The sequence below is a fragment of the Carex rostrata genome, chromosome 15 (assembly GCF_964058835.1).
Source record: "Carex rostrata chromosome 15, lpCarRost1.2, whole genome shotgun sequence".
Taxonomy (NCBI): Eukaryota; Viridiplantae; Streptophyta; class Magnoliopsida; order Poales; family Cyperaceae; genus Carex; species Carex rostrata.
In genome coordinates this window covers 2,917,433-2,942,269 of record NC_135932.1, presented here as the reverse complement: position 1 = coordinate 2,942,269, position 24,837 = coordinate 2,917,433, and the positions used below count along the sequence as shown (strand labels likewise).

Sequence of the window (24,837 nt, the reverse complement as noted above, 5' to 3'; positions counted from 1 at the left end):
ATAAGGACTTTATTTTGATATTCCAGTTTTAATTTTTTTTTGTTATTAAGTTTACGGATAACCAAACTTATCCAAGCATACATCCAACTTTTATGATATTTCATCTGATATCTTAAAAGTTATTGTTTGACGTTAGAAGAAAATAAAATTGTAGATATATTCTCAATCATTTAGATAGTGTGTGCATTAAACTTAAACTAATATAGAATTTGATTGAATGCATCGAAATATTGCTTAAATTAAACCGTTGAAAATTTAAAACTGTTTAATAATTAATATACTAAATAACTTTCCAAGTTGGCTCAAATAATAGACACCTCATTTAATATGAGTGATTGAACAGACCAAATATATAAAAAAAAATATTTTTTTTTTGTAGCGTGATTAGTCAATATTAAGATTATCTTGATAAAATAATAAGACTTAATGAGCATAATATAATAGTATAGAGTAGATCTGTGTTTCTAAGTTCACCAAACCTCTTTGTGAATTCAACTAAAATGTCTATTGGATTAACTTCAAATGACGAATCTGAACCGTTGAAACTCGTCTACCTTACGAGTGATACGTCTACATACAAAATATAAAATTTTCAAATTAATTTTGTAGAGTCACATGGCCAAAAAAAAATTCAAAAAAAGAAAACATTAAAATTAATTTATAAACCTTCTAATTTTGACCGCTTGACTTTATACTAAATTAAATCAAAAGTTTCTAATTTTGACCGCTTGACCTATCAGATTAGTCATTTAAAATCTATCTGATAAGCTTTATGGCTGAGTTCACAAAGAAACTTAGTGAACTTAGAAACACCCTAGTTCTACTCTAACAATATATGTTATATAACATTTCTCTGAACTAAAAGTATTAAGGTTCTTTTATTGTGATTATAATCAAGCCTTTAATTTAAAGAACTCCCCCAAATCATCATACTTCAAATATAAAAGTTCTTCAGGACAATGAACTTATATGAGAACTGTGAGAACCAATTAAGTGATAATAAAAAATAAAAAAGTTAATTACAGATACATTTTTCAATAATTTAGATATTTTATGTACTAAATTTGGTGCAAGTTGAAAATTTATTAGTCATATATTGTATGGTTTTGAGAATTTATAATTTAGGGAATTTGATACACAACCTTTTAAAAAAAAATAGAGAACATATATCCACAATTTTAAATTATTTTATTTTTATAACTATTAGTTATAAAAGATTGTGTTATATGTGTAGCTCAATTTCTGATCAGATGGCACAATATATCTTGTAGATTAAATTCTTATAGAATAACCCCAGCTCTTCAGAGGTAAAAAATATGTCTTTCAAGTTTCAAGATATCATTACTTTTTTAGGCCTAGATGCAAAAAGGAAAAGAAAAATTTGTAATTGGCTTCCTCCCGCCATCTATCCTCCCCCAACAGTGACCGTGATCGCTCTTCAACCCCAAATTAAATTAACCCTACTCAGAGTAGGCTACTCTCCAAATCCAAATTGACAAACTACCCCTAATGAGAACCCTAAGTCGCCTCAAGAGTTCCGTGGCAACGGTACGCGAATGGGCTGTAATTACCAGTGACAGCGAATCCCGCATAGAAGAGATCACCAAACAGGGCCTGGTGCAGCGCACCGGGCTATCAACCCGTGATCTGAGAGTGGTGGACCCGGTTCTTTCTTACCCCTCGTCGATTCTTGGACGTGAGAGGGCAATTGTTGTAAATTTAGAGCATATAAAGGCTATTATCACTGCCTCTGAGGTGTTGTTGTCGAACTCGAAAGATCCTTTGGTTGAACCCGTGCTAAGAGAGCTTGAATCGAGGCTTGCTGGAGATACACAGCAGGTAATTTTTAATTTATTTTATTTTTTCTGTAAGATTGTGTGTGCACCGCATGAAAATCTTTCTGTGTGCATGTGGTGATATTTATTTGCCAAACATGGACAACATAACTAAGAATCTAAATTTGAGCAAAATTAAGTTCGACCCAAAGTACAAATTTTGCATCAAAATTCGAAAAATTAATAAATAAAATGTTTAAACTGGTACAGATAGATACTATCTGAAGTTTACCTATCCCAACCATGATCGAGGAAGTTATAGCAAATGGTAATTTAAGATTGGTCAACTTAATAAATTTCAGTTTTATAATATTACAAAAGCTGGTCTCACCCGAAAATGCACAGGGCAGTCGAGACTCAACGAATGATGCACCAAGAGGTGGTACTACTAAGCCCTTGCCATTTGAGCTTAGAGCTCTTGAGCTTTGTCTTGAATTAGCATCCAGGCGTCTTGAAATAGAGGTAAATGATAAATACTTTATTTTTGCCTTCTTTTTTCCTTATACTTGCGTCTGACAGTGTCCGGCTTTCATGTATCCTTAATTCAACTAATAACTTCTCAGTAACCTATTTTAAAAAGTTACCAACAATTTGATAGTTGATACACTAGACGGCTAGACCATATTTTATATCATTTTAGTCCTTTAGAAAGGGCCATGTAGTGCCATCATCTGTGCTTACATTTGAAGTTTTGCATTTAGTTTCAAAATGACAATGTAACTATGTAAGAAACTTATGCTGTTGTTTACAAATTGTCAATTATGGTTAAAGATTATATTGTCTTATTTGCAATATGGCTTTGTTCTCTGCCTGTCATACTGACCATGCAATATAATGCAATTTCATTTATGGAACCAACTATGCAATGTGAAACCCAGACCTCGGCACTAGAGAAAGAAGCGTATCCAGCTCTGGATGAACTTATGCATAATGTGAGTACCTTAAATCTTGAACGAGTGAGGCAAATTAAAAGCCGTTTGGTCGGAATCTCTAGCCGTGTACAAAAGGTTTGTTACTATTATCTGACCTTATTTTTAATTATTTTCGAAGGTAACTTGAGTTTTTGTTACTATAGTGGAGCCCCCATTGGGGGATTTGTAAATAATTTTTTTTTATCAATATATTGCCAGCTGTGCCAGCTGACCGCTACTTGCCAACTGACCTTTAAAAAACAAAAAAAATTGAGTTTTCCTTTGTTATTTTTTTTTTCCATTAACACAGATCATATATTTAATTTGACAAATATGTTCTTATATAATGCATTAAATAGATAAGAGATGAGCTTGAGCATTTGTTAGATGATGATGTGGACATGGCATCCTTGCATCTGACAGAAAAACTTGTCTATCAAGCTACTGTTGGCCAAGCTTCAAGATTTGATTTTTACAAACAGCCGCCACAATCTGACGAAGAAAGGTACTCCATGCTATATATAATATTCTCTTTTGCTATGTTGAGCACAATTTCTTCTGGTTTCAAAGAAATCGGTTGGGTGTCTCTGATTTTTATCAAAAAGAAAAATGTTTAGCACAATTTCAGTTCCTGATATGAAAAAAAGCAAGATTACTATCGTCAAATTAAAATTCCAAATATTTGTCAACATAAATGATTGTCAAATTAAAATTGCAAATATTTGTCAACATAAATGGGTGAAACTTAAATAATATTGAAGGACTGGCAGCATTTAATTTGAACTGTGTGCTTTATTTTTTCTATTATATTTACTACTGGGACTTGTCTTAGTGATGGAAGCTACGAAATAGAATCAGAACTACAAGAAGAGGATGAGGAAAATGAGAGTGAAATTGGTTTTAGGCCAAACTTAGATGAACTGGAGATGTTATTGGAAGCCTATTTTGTTCAATCGGAAGGCATATCGAACAAATTGACTACAGTAAGTCTTTCATTGTTTTATATGAATTTCGAAGTTTTCTCTATGAGTATGTACTGGTATCTTACCCTCTGAAAAAATGTGCAAATTATTACTCCTGGTTCTGGTATCACCAAGACATGCTCTACTACAAGTACGTATCAATTTCTTCTGTATATTGGAATAAACAATTTAGTAAAGTTGGTGATTGGAACAGTATAACAGCATCATATAACAGCAACATGGTAGTTCTGGTTGTTATTGATTTCACCGATGTATTTACTATCAGATTTATTCATTTATTTTAATTTATGAATTTTCAAAGCTTCGTGAGTACGTGGATGACACAGAGGACTACATAAACATAATGCTTGATGACATGCAAAATCAACTTCTTGAAATGGGAGTAATGCTCGGCACTGGTACATTAATTATCTCTTACTTATGGGACTTTTCCCCATAAGACCAATTATTTGCACAAAGCATCTGACATTTTACCCAAATCCCAAGGTCTAATTGACAAAAAGTCATTTAGCCAATCAATATGTAGGATAAGATGGATAATTAACCAATGAAAATCTAATAATATGTGAGTTCATCATCAGGAGTGTTGTATAATCACTTAATCAGATGCATGTTTTCATAATTGTTAATAGGCAGACTGGTTATAATATAAATATTTCTTGATTATAGATAATTAGCATTGAAATTGTTTTTTTTTTTCTTTTTTGGAGGAAAATATGGGTCTCTGCCCATATTTAATTGATAAGCATTGCAATTGGTTGATATGAACTTATGTTATGGCAGCTACTATGGTAATAAGTATTGGCATAGTGATTGTGGGAATACTCAGCATGAACATACACATCTCTCTGTTTGATGTGCCGCCTTCGATGACATTCTGGGAAATTGCAGGAGGCTTGCTTGGGGGCATTGTGGGTCTCTATATCATTATCTTAGTTTACTACAAGAGGAGGAAGCTTCTTTAAAATTTGAATGTTGGTAAATAAGAAACTGTCAGTAAAGAGAAAATTCCCATATACTTAGTTCCTAAGATTTCGTTTGGGAGGGAATAACGGGCAAACATTTTAACAGAGCAGTTTTTAATCCATGCAGCGCTGTTTTGACTCTATTGTCCATGCATTACATGAATTAAAAACTGCTCTGTCAAAATCTTCACCCAGGATAACATGAATAAGGTGATCACTGATCTTATATAAGAAATAACTTTATTCCTTAGTTATTCCTAATTTATCTTTCTCTCAAACGGGAACCTAGAGTTTGAATTTGTTTATACTTTTTACAATTTTTTTTAATTGTTTATTTTATGTAAATATATGTAATTGTTAATATCTATAGGCAACTTTTTTAAAAATGAATTAGAAACAAGAAGAGAGTACAAAAAAAGGAAGTCTGATATAATTTGTATGCAATTGTTAATTCTTCGCCTCTTCGCTATGGCCTTTCAACCCAGCCCATTGTCGTTACAGTTTCACTCTGCTCTCAAAAGATTGGGAATCTGCTACGATGCGACATGTGAGTCTGTCATATATGAGTCATCTTTTGGATGTGGATCAGTCGAATCAACATCACAGCCACAGTCCTCTCACATCTTGCCTCCTTGGGGTGCGCCAAGCTTCTCCCCAGAGGAATTACCATTATTACACTCATCACTCATCACTGATGTCTGTAAGGCCTACCAGCATTTGTTCTTTGTTCCATACTTGATTTTGTGGAGATGACGGACCTCATCCTTCAAAGAGTGAAACTAGTGGCAGGATGCATTGGCGCAGTTTGAAGTTGAACTACCGCATCAGTCGGTCTGTCTAACAATGTTGAACAATCTCGAAATGTCTCAGTGGCACATGTATTAGCAGTGACCTTGATCGTTGTGGTCTCGTAATGCTATCCGTAAGAACTCGTCATGTAGCTGTCACTTTTTTTTTTTGATAAAAATGCCGGAGCCCATTTCATTGAAATAGTTAACTTACACACTGTTTAGCCTAAGCATATAATCTATCAACAAGCAGTACGATAATCCAACAAAACGAAACATCAGCCAAACTGTTGGAAAGACCCGGACAAATGCAAATAAAAGCTACTGGCAAAGAAAACATAAGCCACACACAATGAGAGCTTGGTTGTTATTCCTTGCATACATCTCAACCTCCATCTGGTAATCATCAGGCTGCCAACTATCCAGAGGGATCTCATCCAAAGTATTAGGAAGCCAAAGTGTTGTACATTCCTTCACTTGTGCCTTCACTGAACTTGTTCAGTAATGATAATCAGAAGAATGATTTGTTTAACCGTTTTTGGTTTACCTTGTCAACAGAATCAATCACATAAATAAACACAGGAATTTAACGTGGTTCGGCACAATTCGTACCTACATCCACCACCACACACACACCATTTTCTTTTTATTTCTTTTCTGATAATTCTTACACAGAGAGACTCTTCCTTTATAGAACATAGGAAGGCCGATTATCCTTTTCCTTATTTTGTACAGGATACTCAATCTTAGGAATAGAGAAAGTAAAAGATACACAATCTAGAATTAGAGAAAGTAAATATGTAAATGATTAATCATTCCCTCATAGGTGCCTCTACTGATCTTCTTCCTTATTTGGCGCCTATTCCAGCTCACTTCCACATACCTGTGTCAAAACATAATTCCTTTCTATGTTTCCAAAGTGTCCAGTGTAGTATACTACAGATTAAAAGCATAGCAGTCTTGTGTAAAGTAGGTAATTGGTTAGCAAAATGTATTATATCAGAAAAACACTACCAGGTTATGCTGACATTCTGACAAAAACCCATCCAAAACCAAATTTGTTTAGTAAATCGACACTGTACAAACAGGTGATTGATTGTTTAAGGTAAATGGTAGAATTGACATGTTGGGTTACCAACTTACCATTCCATTCTTTTTTTTCTTAAATTGTTTTTGGTTAATATTTTGTTTTTGACAGTCAACCACATGATAACTCTTAACTTTCAGAGGAACAGGTATTGACCACCATAGTGTTGGGTTTTCGACGGTTCAAACCCATTGATTTAGCTTAAGGTGCGGAAAGAGTAAAACAAAATTTTTTACATCTACCTTAAGCTACGGATTAAATGAATCAGGAAGATCCATTTAATCTTATTTACAGATCTACTCCATAATTGATTTTCTAAAGCTTTAAATCTATTTACCAATTAAATATATTAATATAACAATTTATACCTTGTTTCCAAATCACAGTTGGAATGCAGACCGAGCGAGAAGAGCTACACCAGGGAAGGAATCGACTCGGAGTATCACACGTGTGATACCTCTATCGGTTATCCACCAGGACTAACCGGAGAGCGGTTTATTTCTTCTGCCAGAAATACCGTAAACCGCGGAATTCTGTAGAAACACTATTCACCGAAAAAGGGACAGATTAAATATATTTAAGACTCCAAGTTATTATGTTTCACTTAAAAAGCAAAACAAGAAATACCGCAGAGTTTGCAAAAATATATTTTTCCGAATCTCGTAATAACCGAAATCAGGGAAGAGAGGAAAAACCGATTAACGAAGTAATCAGATTAACACGTGAATTAGTAAGTTTTCTCTCTACCCTCACCCCTCTATTTATAGTGTTTTGAGGAGGTTCGCAAAAGACCGAAATACCCCTCAAAACAAATCTATTTACCAAAAACCCTTGACACCTCATCCTTTAATATGTGAAAAGACCAAAATACCCCTTCCACACCCTTCCACACTCTTCTCCATGCTTCTACACCCTAAGGTGTCATGCAAGGTGGCATATGTGTGAAATGACCATTTTGCCCTTGGCCCATTAAGGCATGAATAGTAAAAGGCTTTGATTTTGGGCTTTGACTTTGGGCTTTTAATTTTAATTAAGGCTTTGATTATTTTGGGCTTTTAAACCCATAATTCAAATCCATAATTAACAAATTAAAATCCAAATCAAATATATATAATTGTCATATACAATTATATTTCTTTTCGGTTGTTGTTCGGTAACTTTTATACAACGTAACGTGTACGTTTATAAATTAACCGTTGTTTCTGCTTGTCATTCTAAATGACATTTATAATTTAATTATATCACGTATAATTAATTATAACCATCTTAATATTAATTATAACCATCTTAATATTAATTATAATCAATTTATAATTAATCAGTAAGATTCTCCGAGTAGCTCCTATATGGTGTGACCCAATAGGATCTGTGTTATGTTGGTAAACAGAGTTAAAACTGTTTTAACTTCTATAATCATGAGTGGTATCTGGCAACACATCATGACCATCCAATTACACAGATGATGTTGTACTGTACAATATCACGATCCAGTAAACTATTTACTTGTGTCAGTTCTTTTGTCTCATAGCTATCAGATTAGTTTCAAGGTAGATGTGTGTCATCCTTGCAAACTTAATCTTTTCTTGATCTTGAGCAGATTATCAAATATAATTACTCTAGTAATTATACCGCATGCAGATAATCTAACTCTACCAAGGGGCCCAGTGATGCTATAGCTCGTATAGAGATACGAGGGACAATAGTACTTTTGGTAAACTATCACTTCCTCAGCTAAGCTATACATATGGGAATGCTACCATTATGACTGCTTTTTACGGACAGCGGTAGATAGAAATCACACATACATATTTCTCAGTTGGAACGATAAATACCTCATACTATAGAACGTGACACTGAATGAAAATATAAATGACACGAACACAATTCTATTTAATGTTTCATTCGGGGTCTGTCAAATATCATGTTCCTAGAACATGTATCTATGTGATTAAAATGACATCTCGTGTCAGGTGGTTTGTAAAACTTAACCATCTTTTAATCCACATACTAACCTTATCGCGGTAATTAGTGTTCCTGCTAATTACCTTGGTCAGTGACTTTTTAAGAGTATATATTATCTATATTATGGAGTTTCACAATTTCAGTCATGAACTCGAAATGATCCATAAATTCAATAATACTCAAGGCAACAAAATGATATTAATCATCCAATTCATGAACAAAGCTTTATGATAAATTATCGTATTATTGACTTCTAGATTATTACAAACTAACACATAGCATGACATTATTTGGTTTAGTACCTCTAAAATTCAAAAGTTTATACAAGAACTTCACTGTAAATTTACCAGAAGCTTCCCATCTCCAACTCAGTTTATACTCTGAGTAAGTATAAGAAATGTGACTTATAATTTCAAGTAATTCAATCCATTCTAGGTATAAAATTCCAGGTAGATTTCTTATGAATTTCAATGCACTACCTTGAGAACTAATAACTGTTTATAAAGAGATATCAGTATTTCTGTTATATAGAAATGAAAACCTAGAGGCCATAGCACAATGTTGATACAAGATGTCATGCTAGAAAGAAATTTGTGTATGCATTAATTGTGTGCCATAATTCAGAGTAAGGGAATATGTGTATTAGTAAAATATTTAGTACGAATCATGAACTTTCATGAACTGTGATAGGTAAGATCCTTAAATTTTCATCACCATTTCATTTATCTAAGATCAAGGATGCCTAACTCTCCAATTTTTTTAGAAAAGTAAGCAACTTGTTTGCTAATTAGGGAATTTTTTTTTCCTGCTAGTAGTTGTTCCTTGTCATAAGAACAAGTTAGCACGAATCCTAACACTGCTCATTCCCGTTAAAGTTGTCTTGTGAATTTCACTTAGGTTTGATTTTCCATCCTGCCTGATCGATTTTAGACGAATAAGAAATATAGAGTTCAAAGTGCATTTGATCGGAGTAAAAACAGAACTAACTCAAGAATAACACTTTTTTTTTTAATTGATTCATATTTAGATGAAGAGTTATCAACTATTTTTTATTGATTTTTTGGATTAATCCACTATTTCACTAACTCAACAAAATGTTGAATTAATTATATTTTTAATTTTAAAATTAATTCACTATTCTACTAATCCACATCTAGAGAATGCTACCTCCCAACTGATTTGCCAATCACTATTACCATGACTTTTTTTTTTTTTTTTTTTTATATTTTATTTTGCATTTCACCGATACCATGTCACAAACGGCCCTTATTAGTTACTCGAACCTGGGCCATGGAGCGAGCCTATAAGCAGTGGCGGATGCAAGGTTGACGCCCAGCATATAAGCAGTGGCGGATGCAAGATTGATCAGGGTAGGCGGATTCAAATTTTTTTTAGATTCAGTGTTATTTTATATTTGTGTTTATTTTTGGATGGAAACCGTGTCTACTTTTGGATTTAGTTCACGGTTAAATAGAAGAAAATTACATGAAAAAGAAAGTCAATCCTAATTCACGTAAAAGAATTAAAGAAAAAAGATGCGGTCCGATTCGCTACTCTACTAAAAAAAATCGTTGATTCGCTAAGATAAAAAAAAAAAAAGATATGTTACTAAGGATCTAAATATATAGAATGTCGTGACTAGTCATGCCATGACTTGAATCACATGATGTGCCGTGACTAAATTTGGAAGGATGGTAATGGCACGTAAATGGTTACAACATGTTAGTCACGCCATAACTAAAGCATGTTGTGACCACACGTGACATATCCAAATGTGATTAGTCATGTTTAACTATTTTTTTTTTCATAATGTAAGTTAGTTTATTCAAAATTCATCATTCGATTAAGATCTAACGGTCCTAATTACACGTGAACAAATCTTTCGTGTGACGTGCCGTGATGTGTCAAATTTTTGAAAGATGACCACATCGCGTGAATGGTCACTACACGGGACACGCGAGTCACAACACATGACCGACACACGTGCAATGTCATGCCACAATGGAACTGTGTTGTGCTGTGACTGAATCGTGTTGTGTCGTGGTGTATCTTGTCAAGTTGTGATCTTTTTAGATCTGCACGGGACACGCAAGTTACAACACGTGATCGACATACGTGCAATGTCACGCCACAATGGAACCGTATTGTGCTGTGACTAAATCGTGTCGAGTCGTAATGTATCTAGTCACATCATAAGTTTTTTAGATTATTATATGTTTTTCTGTTCTAATTCGTTAGGAGAAAAAAAAATTCTATTTTTATTAGTATTTTGTGCCTACCTCTCATCAGAATTCTGATCCGCCTCTGCCTATAAGACAAGAAGAGCTAAGAAAACACCTGGCCCCATTCATGCGATCTAACGGATGTGATTTCATCTATTATGTCCCAACGAAAAGCATCCTAGGGCTAGGCTGGACTATGACTGTTTGAGAGCGCGAATTGTCGATCATCGAACCATAATAAGAATTTAACCATCAGATCGTAAATCAACGGCGACACGCGTGTCTCTTCAGAGGCCCGAGAAGCCGCTCCGTTTTGAAGACTGAAGAGTCCGCCGGTGTATCGGATCGTTTGACACGTGGTCCAAACACAATCTCCTGTCTGATCTTTCTGCTCTTCTCATCTCTCTCTCAGTCACACGCACACGCGACAAACAATGGCCACGACTGCTTATCCTACGCCGATCTGCCTATCGTGCGCCGCTCCCTCTTCTTCCTTCCTTCCTCGATCCTGCTTCAAAATATCAAAGCAGAGACCTTTTCTGATCTTCTCCATTGTCTCTGTTGGTGGGTCCCTCCTGTCAGAACCTGCAATTAAACCAAGAAGAAAGAGAAGGCACAGATCCTCCGGCGGTGGAAAAGTATTTTGCTCCATATCTGACGGCCGTAAGCTTTCTTTAAAAATCGTACGGTTTTTAATCAACACTTTCCCAAATGTTACTTGTTCTTGGTGAAATTTTTCCAGTGATCTACTTAATTAAAAAACTAAGTGATGTCTCCTTTGATTGTGTACCAGCTGAAACAATAACTGCTTGTAAATGGAACGAATATGTCATATCGAGTGATGTACTGGTGCTAGTTGAATTCTGGGCATCATGGTGTGGCCCATGTGCAATGGTTCGTAGAATAATGAAAGAAATTTCTCAGGAATATATGGAAAGAATGAAATTTTATAAAATTGATGCAGATGATTATCCTCAAATAGCAACTTCTTATGGCATTGATCAAGTACCAACCGTCTTATTGTTTAAAGATGGGAATAAGGTCGAGAGTATAACTGGTACACTGCCGAAGTCTGTTTATGTAAAGGCTATCGAGAGAAACTTATCTTAACACCAGGTAACTACTCTTCTATTAGAAAAGTTTTTTTTTTTTTTTTTTACTCTGGGAAAATTCCAGCATCAGCATGGTACCCACTATATACTCACATAACTGACAATACTGGTAAATTGGTACAGTACCAGCTGTTTCAATATAACTTAGTTTCAGTAAACCTTCTAAACATAAAAAGAAAGAAAGAAAAAAGGGTATAATGTACCTAGTGGCTTTGGGGAAGAAACTAAGTCTATTGCATCAGAACGAGTCATTAATACTTGCATTGATGATCAAATGTGGCAAAATAGAACCTAAAGAAATTTCTTTTTGAATACTAATCGAATTTCAATTTAGGTGAAATGTTTCGGTGGCATTGCATCTCTATTACATAGTTGATACTTGCTGCATTGAAGCCTTGGATTTTACACAAAGTGGTTTACTCTATACAACTTGGTTTGGTAATATTTGACTCCATTGTAACTTGTTAATTTTACAGAACAGTTGTATTTGTAGTTTTGATAATTTTTAAATTCATGGGCCCACAGTTCTCTTCTCCAAGAGAGAAATATACAGTATTTTATTCTTTCCTTATTACTTTGTTAGGCTTATATATTATGGTGTTATCACTAAAAATATTTTTTTTGGACAAGTAGGATTTATTTTTCTTTGGCTTTTTTTGGGTAGAAGTGAATTATTAGTGCTGATATATTTTTAAATTTCAAAGTAGGTGTTTTTATGTAGGAACTTGGATCTTTGTTTGCGTGTGGATTAAGCATGTTGTTTTGATTTATGTATCAACATATAAATAAACAAACTTGATCCCAGTAAAATGAATTATTGAAACCTACCAAGTACCAGCTGGAAGTCTTCATTATAATTGGCATGATTAATTCACCGAAGAGCATACTCAATTAAAAGGCAGCATAAGCTAGAAGCCTAGAATCCTAGAGGAATTTACTCGGAAAATAGAGGAAATATAAAACATTATCATGACATTACATTCATAACCAATCTTTATGTTCTTCATATACAACCCTTGCCTGAATCCAACTTGAAATCTGAAAGCAAAGATTGGTGCCTATAGATAGTGCTTCTCAGATTGGGGCCCACACCACCAATATGTTCAGATCATATGTTATCGGGCTTGAGAACCCACTGGCGCATCATGCCCGTAACCTGAGAGGAGAACTCTGCCCGACTGCCCCTCGAGATGCCGAGTCTTTTCAAATTGACACTGACCTCTTGTAACTTTGTTGTAAAATTTGGTGTACACAAAATCCTTGGAAAAGCACTTAGATTTTCCGAGATCAACCACTGAGTTTATTATTCTTTTTCCGTTCCTCTCTGTGCCTCCTTTTTTTTATCTCAATCTCCTTTGTGTCAATTTCTGAAAAATTTACCTCAAAACACGATTTTCTCTCTTTATGGGCATGATATGTTGTGTCTATGTGATTTGAGAATATTTAATTAGTAAGTGGGGAAATGCACTTTGTAATTTGCATCCTGTCTAAACACGAACTACAGGGCAGGCCATTCTGTGGTGCTACTTTCTTTTTCTTTTTTACCTTTTCTTCTTTCTTCTATTATTTTCTTAAATTTTTTATTTCGTTGGTGCAACTTTACCTAGATAATGTCACCATCGTAATAATTTAGCGCAGATGTGAAATGTTGGGGTTAATTGATTGAATCAAATTAATTAAAAGATATGATTCCGATGTTGAATAAATTGTTATGGACTACAGAGATGGAATAATAATTAATTAATTAGATATGAAGAACATAGTTGTTGCCAGAATCATTGATAAGGACGAGAGTTGCTTTATACCCCTTACATTATAGGGAGTCGATAAAAATAAATTTTAATGGTTTTGGATCATACATTTAATGATCTATATTTCGTTAGTTTGAAAAAGTTTAGTAGTAACAACATTTTATTCTTTCGAGCTCTTAAGTCCCAGGATTATGCCGAAATTTTTTTTAATAGGAAAATAATTAAATAAATATCGATAATGGAGAAGGAAATTGTGTTTTTTTGACATCTAGGAAAAATTTGATAGAGGACGTTATAACTATAACGGTCAGCTTAGCGAAAATCTAATTACTCTATTAACTAAACCGCGGAAAAAAAAAACTTTGGACTTCATAGTCCATCACGGCCAGAGGGAATAGTCTGCGTCATCTGTCCATGATAGACTATGAAGTCCTTTGACCGTGATAGTCTATAAAGGCCAGAAATTTTTTTTTTTTGCGGTTTAGTTAGTTTGTAATTAGATTTCGCTAAGCAGACCATGATAGTTTATAATGTCTAGAGGACGTTATAAACAATCACATTCTTCTTAGATGTGAAAAAAAACGCAGGTTCCTTTTTCATTATCGATATTTATATAATTATTTTCTTATTAGTAAAAATTTCGGCAGGATTATGTGTCATTATTTTTTTATTATGTTTTCTAGCATTGGGCACATAATGAATTTTTTAGTTTCTTTATTTATTCAGATGATATTTGGACTAACATTCCATAAAGGTTTGAATTTTTGCTGCAAACTATCCACTAGTGCCCGTTACGTCATTCTCCTAACAATTTTATTTTGGCAAGCTAGCCGTAGGTAGGGGTGGCAACGAACCGAACCGAACCGAACCGAACCGAACTTACCTTAGGTTTGAGTTTGGTTTGAATTAATTTCGAACCGAACCTGGTTTGATTCGTTTCGAACCGAACCCATTTCGAATCGAATTAATTGCGAACTACACATTTTTCGAATCGAACCCGAATCGAACCACGAACTAAATTATATTTTAGCACCCCTAGTTATACCGGTAGTTTATACATTAATTTTTTCTCGCGGGACAAAATTCACATGGCTTCCTTTTACCGGTATGAACTATGAAATGAGTGTTTTTAAGTTGAAAAATTATTCATGAAAAAATACATCAGAGACGGCTTTCCTGGTATGAACTATGAGAGACGACCGAAGAGAGAGGAGTGACAGCCGGAGAGACAGCTAGTCGCCGAGAGCGTCGGCTAGATTTTAGAGCTAGAGAGAGAGTGAGTTAGGGAGAGGTGGAGAGAGAACTAGGTTAGATTTGAGAGCGAGGGAGTGTCGGCTAAGTTAAATTATGACTCTCTATCTTGGATTTTAATTTCATCAGGTAAATGGATGGCTGGTGATTTTATGAGATTCGAACCACAAAAAAATCACAAACCTATTTCGATCGAACCAGACTAGATTTGAGTTTGGTTTGAATTAATTCCGAACCGAACCTGGTTTGATTCGTTTCAATTCGAACTCATTTCGAATCGAATTAAACTCGAATCAAACCCGAATCAAATCACGAACCTCGAATTTTTTTTGCAAGCCCTAGCCGTAGGCAGCTCCTAATAATTATTGATGCGGGCATGAAAACACTTGCACTTGAAATATCTTTTTGTTGGTGCTCGCGAGCATGAAAACACTGCCACTTAAAATATCTTTTTGTTGGTGCTCTAGACATGTAGAATACAAATAAACGATTGCTATAGTCTACAAATATCCTATTTTTTATGTACTTTATTATTTTTTTCTCCTCGTATGTTAGCAAATGTGCGGCCAGCCGTTGCTACCTTTTCTCCTCGTCCTCGTAGTAAATTATCAAATATTCACAATTTAATTTTGATATAATTTTTTTATGTATAAAATATTCAGAAATCTATGTCATTACAGTATAATTTAATAAATCTTATCGAATAATAATTTAAAAATAGCGAGCTGTTAATTACAAGGCAAACTTTTTTTTACTTCGTCATGTCATAAATTGTTGAACATTTTATGCATAGTAAATATATAATTTCACCATCTGTTTTTATAAATAAAAAACCCTATATATCAAAACTAAAATTGTTGAATAATTGGTAATTGGATTCTTTAATTGAGTATAAGGCGAGTAAATTTTAATTAGAAGTATTATATGTTAAAAAAATATCATAATTTATAATAACAAATACAATAATTAGAGAAATCTATACAATTACAAATCTCACACTGTATTATAGGCTTATAGCCGAGTAAATTATATTGTATTCTTACTGTTAACCCAATTTCTCAGGTAACAGATACTAAGGTCGTGCTCCAGATAAAGGGAGACGGAAGGAAGGGAGGGGAAAATCACTATGGAAGGGAGACGCTCATCCTAGACCGTTTCTGCCCGAAGATTTCTCTTGCTCCAGAAGAGAAAAATCGGAGAGAGAGAGGAGGTGAAGAACTACTGTTCGGAGGGGAAAGCGGTACCGCGTAGTCTTGATTTTCTCCGAATTTTGTCACCCCCAAATCGGAGTGTAGAAACTACTATTCCGAAGGTAGCCTCCCCCTCGTCCTCTCCCCTTTCTTCTCTTTAATGAGGGTTTCCCCTTCGTTACTGGAGCACAGCCTCTCTTTAAATAGCGGATCAGCTTCCGTACTATTTTGGTAAATAGGAGGATTTATATTTCATTAGTTTAATTTAATTTTCTATGCTACAGCTAAAAAAATGGAGACTTTTCTGATCTCAGCTCCTTTTAATTTCTAGGAATTTATTAATTGGATGAGTAAATCAGACGGCTAAGATCAAACGGGAGTCCGTAGCTTTTAATTTGAATTCACCCAGGATAGTCCCTTGATTTCTGTAAATCTGAGAAATCAAGAGCCTAGTTATCATCTTCCCCTCTGCATGCAATAGATTGTCTAGATATGAAAATGGATGTAATGCCAAGATTAATGTACTTTAATTTGCATAGGTTGTCTTGCATCAATAGTGTAAACAGAACCAGGCAACCTTCCAATTACCAGTAATACCATCGCAAAGAATGTATTTAAGCACACAAGCAAACACCCCTAAAATATGAAAATCTTGGAAAACTCTGCTATAATGAATACTGATTTTTTTTTTTTTTTCCTTTTTGTGAAAAAACACTATATGTTCAATATCTCTCTGTGATATACTTACTGAAGTTGGGTCCAATTCCATTACCAAACTTTAGTTAATACTTAATTAATACCAAAAGAAAAATATGCTTTGCTTAATTAATTGAGCACACCACTAGGATTTCATAAAGCAATATGAAGCAAAACAAAAATCAAGACCTTTAGCCATAGGGAAATTATTAATATGATGCCCACTTAATAACCACCAACGCAGGAATTTGCACTGATGATTATGAAATCACTTTAATCATGTGACATGGAGTAATAGTCAAGTACACTCCACAAACGGTTTAAAACCCTACTACTCTCGCTTGTACCTTGTACCACCAGTTCAACAATGGTTCATAACTGCCATGTCATCCTACTGATTGTTCTCTCCTTTATCTTTCTGCCATGCATGAAATCATCACAATCCGACGATCTCCGGCCGTACATAATCCAAATGGATGTATCCACCATGCCGTCACCTTTTGCCACACATGAAAGTTGGTACTTTTCAATGCTCTCTTCCCTGTCAGTTTCGTTGAACGATCGAGATGCACCAACACACCTCTACACATATACTCATGCCATGCACGGCTTTAGTGCCGTGCTGACAGCTTCTCAACTAATGCAAATTGAACAAACCCATGGCCATGTTGCAACTTTTCCCGAGTCATATGCTCAATTACTAACTACGCATACTCCCGAATTTTTGGGGCTTAAACCCAATTTGGGTGTGTTGGAGGCATCAAATCACGGATATGATGTGGTCATTGGAATCATAGATACCGGTGTGTGGCCAGAAAGTAAGAGTTTCAATGATGAAGGCATGCCACCTGTTCCAGAAAGGTGGAAGGGGAAGTGCAAAAGCGGGACCCAGTTCAATTCTTCTTTATGTAATCGTAAACTTATCGGTGCCCAGTTTTTTAGCAAGGGGCTCAAGCAATCTGGCAATAAAGTGTCGAGAAAAAATGACTACGACTCGCCGAGGGACTTCTTAGGTCATGGGACCCACACAGCGTCGACTGCAGCAGGAAGCCCTGTGCCAGGTGCAAGCTACTTCGGCTATGCTTATGGCAGTGCACGAGGGATTGCCCCGATGGCCCGATTATCAGTTTACAAGGCCATATTTAATGATGAAACTCAAAAAGCAGCGGCAACAGATGTATTAGCTGCTATAGATCAAGCAATATTTGATGGAGTCGATGTTCTCTCGTTATCTTTAGGCTTCCCCAACATGGACTATTACACGAATGTCATAGCAGTCGGCGCTTTTGCTGCAATGGAGAAGGGAATTGTTGTTGTATGTGCCGCTGGAAATGACGGCATGGCTTACAGTGTACTGAACGGGGCACCGTGGATCATGACAGTGGCTGCTGGCACGGTTGATCGTGATTTCTTTGCAAAAGTTACTCTAGGAGATAACTCGAAGAGCATCCATGGTCGTTCCATCTTCCCTTCAAACAAAACTGTATATGACGGGGACCTCTACTATGGCCGTGGTAATAAGCATATGGAATCGTGTGATTATTCCGCTCTCAACGCAACAATAGTGAAAGGGAAGATAGTATTTTGCTCAGCCGGTGATGATATGAGCGACCAAATATCCGAGGCCAACCGATGTGGGGCCCTTGGGGTCATCATCGTTGATAATAAGAAAACGTTCCTCTTGCCGGGTGAGTACAACGTACCGGCTGTCATAATTGATCCAATAGATGTGCAAGGCATCAAGAAATATATCATGGAGAGAAGGACAGCTAAAGCCAGTTTAATTTTTGGGGAAACCGAATTGGGCCTTAAACCAGCCCCTCGAGTCGCCTATTTCTCCTCTCGAGGCCCAAATTATATCAGCCCATCGGTTCTCAAGCCTGATATCATGGCACCGGGATTCAATATCCTGGCAGCATGGGTACCGAACAAATTTGTGCAAATGATAGGAAGTCAGAATTTATATTCAGACTTCAAGTTAGATTCAGGAACCTCCATGGCGACTCCACATGTAGCAGGAGTTGTTGCATTGCTACATTCGATTCATCCCGACTGGAGCCCGGCAGCAATTCGCTCTGCCATGATGACTACGGCAGATATAACAGATAACACGGGCAAAGCAATAACCGACATGGTGGATTCAACAGTTGCAAGTCCGTTAGATTTTGGAGGTGGGCATATAAACCCTAACAGTGCGATGGATCCAGGTTTGGTCTACGAGACGGGCTCTGAAGAGTATATTGAATTTTTATGTGGGCTTAGGTATACGAGTCGTCAAATCGGAGTTATTACTCATAAGCATGGGTATAAATGTGGAAAGACCAGCCTTGACTTAAACTATCCATCATTCATTGTAATCATGAATGGGACTAGTGAAGTGAGTGGTTCGTTTAAACGGGTTTTGACAAATGTTGAAGATTCACCATCGAAATATCGTGCGGTTGTGAATGCTCCAGCAGGATTGAAGGTGAAGGTGACACCTCCTGTTCTGTCTTTTAAGGGGAAAGGAAGCAAGCAAGAATTTTCTGTTAGAGTGGATGTGAGTGTAGAAGGCAAGGGAGGGGGTACAACAGGGAAATTTCTGGGGAATTTTGGGTTTTTAAACTGGATTGAAATTGGAGGGAAGCATGTGGTTAGCAGTCCAATTGTATCTGCCTTTGCTTTACAATAGAATAAAAAAAATGTGGATATACCTGTAAGTTATTTACAAGGATGATCAGATAATAGTAACATTTTATAGTTTGCGTATCAATTGTTATCCGTGTGTGTTTGTCTGTGGTGATATTGTTGTTCTGTAATTGAAATAAATACAGGACAGGACTCGTTGCTCAACAACAACAATTTTTTTTTTTTTTTTTTTTTTTTTTTTTTGCAACTTGTAAGCCCGTAGGTATAGTTTATTTAATCACAGAGTTTGGCTTTTACATCAAGTAAAGTAGACATAGCCTGAGCTTCTAAAACTAAGAGCTTCAGCAAAACTAAAAACACAGAAACTAATCAACAGCAAAGGAAAAAATTGGGTAAGTGAATCCTTCAAAATTTCAGTTTTCCTTCGTGCCTTTCCGCGCCAACAAGTCAACAACAAAAAAAACATTTACAAGATTTTTATGTTGTTGAGCCAATGAGCCTCGTGACATGGATCCTTAATGGACTTGATATTGCAAATTCCCAAGCTTAGTTCGGCCATTTAGGACGTGTTCGGATTTTACTCAGACTGAATATTTTTTTCCCACGTGAACAGTAAAATTTAGTTCAAAAATTTTGCAATCTCATTTCCAATCCTATTCCCGTCCGTCTGCCGAACACGCCCTTAACATTTGGCAAACCCTAATTTGTGTACGACTCTTTAAGTTTCAACATGGATCCCAAGAAAGATAGTCCTTTGGCGCTAGTTTGGAATTTACGCATGTTTCCTTAGAAAATGCGTCAGACGGTTCAGATCAGAATTGTGAAAAGTTCATGCAGAGAGCTTTACGAAATTACAAATATGGATGTGATCCGTTTCGGATCAAACCAATTAGGATAAGCATATATGAATTCAGATATCATGCTTAACCTAACTACTATTTTTTCAAAAATAAAGATGTCTGTGCTGCTATTTATAAAAAATAAAAAAATAAAAAAAATATCCATTTACCTTATCAAACACAAACCAGGATCAGATAAGAAAAAATTACAATATAAATAGCAATAATATTAAAAAGTAATTGCTCGTTAATGAGACGACCCTCTCAAGTCCCAATGTAATAACGCCGTTTAAACCAGCTGTTCATTCATCACATTTTATAATTAATATTTTTGTACTGTTAATATTTAAAGTTTTAAACTTTTGACTTTATGTTTCTATAAACTACAATCCCTAGGGACGGCCCGGATGACCCGGACGGCGCGAAGGGGAAGTTTTTGCTTGTATAATGTATAGCCATGGATAATTGTTTATTTTTGGATAACATTTTTCTTGTCCAATAATTTTTTTTCGTAGAATGTCATAGCAAGTACTATATTAATATAACCACAGCTGTTGTTTCTACATTGAGAAGCATTTATACACGCGAACCTACAAAATGAATTCATTCCACCAAAATTCTTCATGTATAATTATTCTAACCTAATCACCATATTCACATGAGTTCTTGAGAGAAACCGTGGTACCGATTTTGGTTTGATCCAATGTCAACGAGCATTTCACAATGGTATAGAATTTAGGCTTGACCAACTTGCCTAGTACATACGCCCTCGACCGAAGTGTGAAATTTAGGCTTAGAGGAATCGGCCTGGTATCCTTACCGGGTGTACTGCTAAGACTGGACCCGCCTCCATAAAGTGGAACATCATTGCCTTGTACCACTTCTGTGAGGCTTCTCTCGCTCTTTCTTGATTGGTAAAAGTTGTTCATCTGTAGAAAGTTCAAATTGTGAGAAAGGTCTATTGCGCAGAACAGGGAAAATTGCAATCTGGGATGTCAGGTATGTATTGGTACAGTACCAAACTTCCAATTACACACATATATATGAACTGTACCAGAATCAGACCTGTTATTATATGATTGGCTTATAAAGAAATTGAAGCAAAAAAATGGACTGAGGATATGGTACTATGCAAAGCACGGATTGGTCCATACTATATGAATTAATATCTCTATTTTCAAAGTCCATAAAATTGATTTAAACAGTTCAACATGATCTTCATATGAAAATGTGTGAATGTACTTGTATATCAAATTTTAAATTTTTTACTGTTTTTTTAGGTAGGTTGAAAATCACCTGATCTAAAAATTCTAAACCATTCAAAAGTAGCGAGTTTCTACCTATCTAACAAAGTAGTGATTTCAAATGTTTAGTCTGCAAGTACATTTTCATGTGGAGATAATGTTGAAATCGACTATTTAAACTTTGAAAACGAAAATATTGATTCATAGTACCATAGCCTCATTAAAAAAAAAAACAGTAATTTAATCGGATGTTTACATTTCCAGCGGCAAGGACAAGTTGGCTGTAGGACAGCACAAGTGGGGTCGAGCTGACGTGAACTCCAAAAAATGTACCAGTATTGCGGTAAGAAAGCTTCACAGTGGAATTGAGTGTGCTCAATCCAGTTGGTACCAATGAAGCATCCGTCCCAGCTTGTATTACAAAATTGTGGAATGTAATGCTCTGCAATTTGTATAGCCTCAAGAGTTTAGAAAAATCAGAACATGTTATGCTCTGCAAATTACCAAATATATAGTGTAATAAAAAACGTTCTCAAATTATTCAACCCAGAGACAATATGAAATAAGCTTACGACATTTTCTATAATATCTAATCTAAATTGCCTACTGTTAATGTGACATTTATGGTAATATCCCTCCACATAGCATGGGGTATAAATTATATTTATGAAATATTTTCACAATGAGAGTAAGATATTTCAGTTCAACTCTTAATTTAGGAAATAATGTAACAATCCTATAAAAAATTTTATTTCACATTTAAACCCTCCGTCAGACTTCTTAGACTTCTTTTAGACTCAAAAGTTTAATCCGTCCAAACAATCTCTTCTTAATGAGGATTAACTTTTGCTCCTTTTGCCCAAATTCCTAAGCTTAAGCCCTTCTTGCCCCAATTCTTAAGGCACCATTTATCTTGGATTAAGCCTCATTAACATCTTTTTTGTCTACTCAGAACATTTTTCTTAATCTGATTATACCAAACAAGTGCTCCTTAACTCCACTTAAAATTTAATCCCTCATGTGGTGCCCAACACCCCCTCAGCACTTAGAAAAAAGGATACAATTCATTCAAATTCATATATTTCTCAGTTTGAAATTTTCTCTCTGCCCGTCCTTTTAAAAGGGAAAAAAAAAAGGGTACATACATTCACAGTGACGATGGGATGCTTGTTATGACTAGCGCCCCATAGAATTAGCGCGAAGAAGAAAAACAGAACCAAAAATGCGAACATAAAGCCAAGAACGTAGAACCTTCGAGGAATCCCCTTCCTCTTCGGATCCTCATCCGCCTCCTCCTCCAGTAAACCGGCCTCCTCCTCCACTATTGCGTGATCTCCTTCCCTCCACATTCCTCCCCTTAATTAATATACGGAACAAGGTTTTTTATTATTAGTCAATATATATAATAAAGAAAGCTAAAATTAAATTGTGATGATGATTAATTAGTAGTAATTACCATGCATGTCAGCTTAAGTTCTTTAAAATTTTCTGTTTCTGGGACCTAAATGAAAACCTGAATATTATGGGGTCACTTGTGCAAAAAAAAGGTAAAAGAATGGATGAAATGGCATATAGAGTGCAACCAAAAAAGTCAAAGAACATTTAACATTAAGCTGAAAAATAAGAGACTCTTGTTAAAATGAAAAAAATGATTATTACGATGGAAGGGTATTGTAAATTTGTAAGTTGTAACACAAAAATAATTTTAATTACACAAACAGGCCTACTAGGGGTTTCTCACACTTGGTTATACCTCTCAAGCGTTTCTTGAAACTACGTGTAACCAAAGAGGCAAATTAAAAATAAATAAAACATTTTTTCCTATTTAGCATCCTGAAAGAAAATTCCAAGTTTTCATTCTAGTAGGCAAAAACCTACTATTGCTTTCTCTTTCGTTTTACTAAAAAGGGAAACAACAGCTCCACCCCCACCCGTTTCATAACCTAAAGAGTGTATATCACTGAAAACCAAACAAGTACAAAATCGAAATATATAACACAAGTATAAAAGATCTAAACATGTTATTATATACCTCTGATCTGCCTGGTTGGGATTGATCTTTCCCGACCCGCCGGGTTTAAGCGAACCAGAGTAGCGACTGGTGGAAGACTCACGAGAGTGTCGGCCGAGAGAGGCCGAGTGGGGCGGCGAACCGGCGGGGCTGTGCACCGGTGTTGACTCGTGTGACGGGCTCTGGACGTAGTACGGCTGCCTACGCGGCGGTGACGAGGCGTAGCTGGTCGCCTCTGAATCCGTCTTCGCATGCATTTTATTTCGATTTTCTTATTATTTTTCTTTTTGGTTAAGAAAATGGGAGAGGAGAAGAGGGGTTTAGCGTGGAAATGTTGAAATGAGGAAATGAGAGAGGCTTTTTGTATGAGAGAGAAAGAGGCGAGGGAATGGGGGGCCACTACGAGTCTATGTCTGGATTCACGTTCGTTGAATCGTTGACCATGGAGTCTCTCTCTCTCCTTCATTATTTTCCATTGTTTCTCTTCCATCATAGGGAGGATTTTGTATTCAATTGGCGTGCACAGCGGGCGAAAGAACGAAGAAGGAAAACGAAAGGAAACGGTCGCCCTTTGAATTTTGATTCTCTGAGCAGATAAAGTTGCCACATAATATGTGGCATATGACTGACACGACTTCCGAGAGCTATTGTCAATCTACTGGAGTTTTGCGGAAAGGTTCTACGGAGTTAATACAAAAGAAGAGAAATATTTTCACGTAGGAGGCAATAATTAATATAATGATAGTGATCGAATTGGTCAATAAGAAGAGAAATAAGACATGATGTGATAAAATCATTGTTGACTTTAATAGACTAACGAATTCATTTAATTTTAATATTCTTTATCTAGTAGCAGAAAGATTTAATACAAAAGAAATTGAAAACTGAAAATAATAGTAAAACGGTTTTGAACCCGTACAAAATTAGAAGGTCAAACAGTCAGAATAATTTTGATGCATTTATTTATTTTTTTAATTTTTTATCACTTAACTCTATACAAAATTAATTTAAAATTTAAAAATTTTTATATGTAGACGCATCACTCGTAAGGTACATGGATTTTAACGGTTCAAATTTATTATTTGAAGTCAATCGGATAGCTTTTAGAGTTGAGTTCACAAAAATAATTGATGAATTTAAGAACATGCTAGTTCTACTCTATTACAGTTACAGTACCATTAAATAATGTAAGTAGTCACCTAATCTCAATGATTTTTATGGTCCCTTAAATTTTAACAATAGTGATGGTAATATAAATAAAAATGGCAAGTTTCTCTATATTGACAGTATTTCTTTGTATGTAAGTTAAAACTTTCAAAATAATTAAACAAAATATAATAAAAAAAATATAACAAAGATACC

At 35.4% G+C, this 24,837-nt stretch overlaps 2 protein-coding genes and 1 pseudogene across 6 annotated transcripts; 2 read left to right on the top strand and 1 right to left on the bottom strand.

Moving 5' to 3' along the window:
- Positions 1 to 1,383: 1,383 nt before the first annotated feature.
- LOC144566687 (magnesium transporter MRS2-F-like) lies at positions 1,384 to 5,138 on the top strand. Of its 4 annotated transcripts, none has more exons than XM_078316711.1 (7): positions 1,385 to 1,839; positions 2,157 to 2,297; positions 2,714 to 2,842; positions 3,106 to 3,251; positions 3,579 to 3,729; positions 4,031 to 4,127; positions 4,621 to 5,138. In XM_078316711.1, the coding sequence occupies exons 1-7, from the start codon at positions 1,510 to 1,512 to the stop codon at positions 4,692 to 4,694; spliced, it is 1,068 nt and encodes a 355-aa protein (XP_078172837.1). In that variant the 5' UTR covers positions 1,385 to 1,509; the 3' UTR covers positions 4,695 to 5,138. The 4 variants fall into 4 exon arrangements, with proteins under 4 accessions (XP_078172838.1, XP_078172837.1, XP_078172835.1 ...); XM_078316709.1 differs by having other exon boundaries at positions 1,387 to 1,839; positions 4,513 to 5,138; XM_078316710.1 differs by having other exon boundaries at positions 1,390 to 1,839; positions 2,181 to 2,297; positions 4,513 to 5,138.
- Positions 5,139 to 16,915: 11,777 nt separating this feature from the next.
- LOC144566511 (subtilisin-like protease SBT3 pseudogene) lies at positions 16,916 to 19,511 on the top strand (annotated as a pseudogene). Its single transcript, XR_013515208.1, has one exon. The product of XR_013515208.1 is annotated as a subtilisin-like protease SBT3 pseudogene (transcript).
- A 1,227-nt stretch (positions 19,512 to 20,738) lies between these two features.
- LOC144566268 (uncharacterized) lies at positions 20,739 to 23,963 on the bottom strand. Its single transcript, XM_078316250.1, has 4 exons — positions 23,497 to 23,963; positions 22,610 to 22,820; positions 21,721 to 21,906; positions 20,739 to 21,149 (listed from the first exon to the last, which is right to left on the bottom strand). Exons 1-4 carry the CDS (start codon positions 23,730 to 23,732, stop codon positions 20,862 to 20,864), a joined length of 921 nt encoding a protein of 306 aa, XP_078172376.1. The 5' UTR covers positions 23,733 to 23,963; the 3' UTR covers positions 20,739 to 20,861.
- Positions 23,964 to 24,837: the final 874 nt, after the last annotated feature.

Bases quoted from the DNA above. Each gene is read 5' to 3' on its own strand.
- LOC144566687 (XM_078316709.1), top strand. From the start codon at position 1,510: ATGAGAACCCTAAGTCGCCTCAAGAGTTCCGTGGCAACGGTACGCGAA. The intron at 1,840-2,156 runs GTAATTTTTAAT...ATATTACAAAAG, and splicing joins TTGCTGGAGATACACAGCAG to CTGGTCTCACCCGAAAATGC. The intron at 3,252-3,578 runs GTACTCCATGCT...GACTTGTCTTAG, and splicing joins CCACAATCTGACGAAGAAAG to TGATGGAAGCTACGAAATAG.
- LOC144566268 (XM_078316250.1), bottom strand. From the start codon at position 23,732: ATGCATGCGAAGACGGATTCAGAGGCGACCAGCTACGCCTCGTCACCG. The intron at 21,907-22,609 runs GTATGTACCCTT...TACAAATTGCAG, and splicing joins ATCCCATCGTCACTGTGAAT to AGCATTACATTCCACAATTT. The intron at 21,150-21,720 runs GTAAACATCCGA...AACTTTCTACAG, and splicing joins TTGTCCTTGCCGCTGGAAAT to ATGAACAACTTTTACCAATC.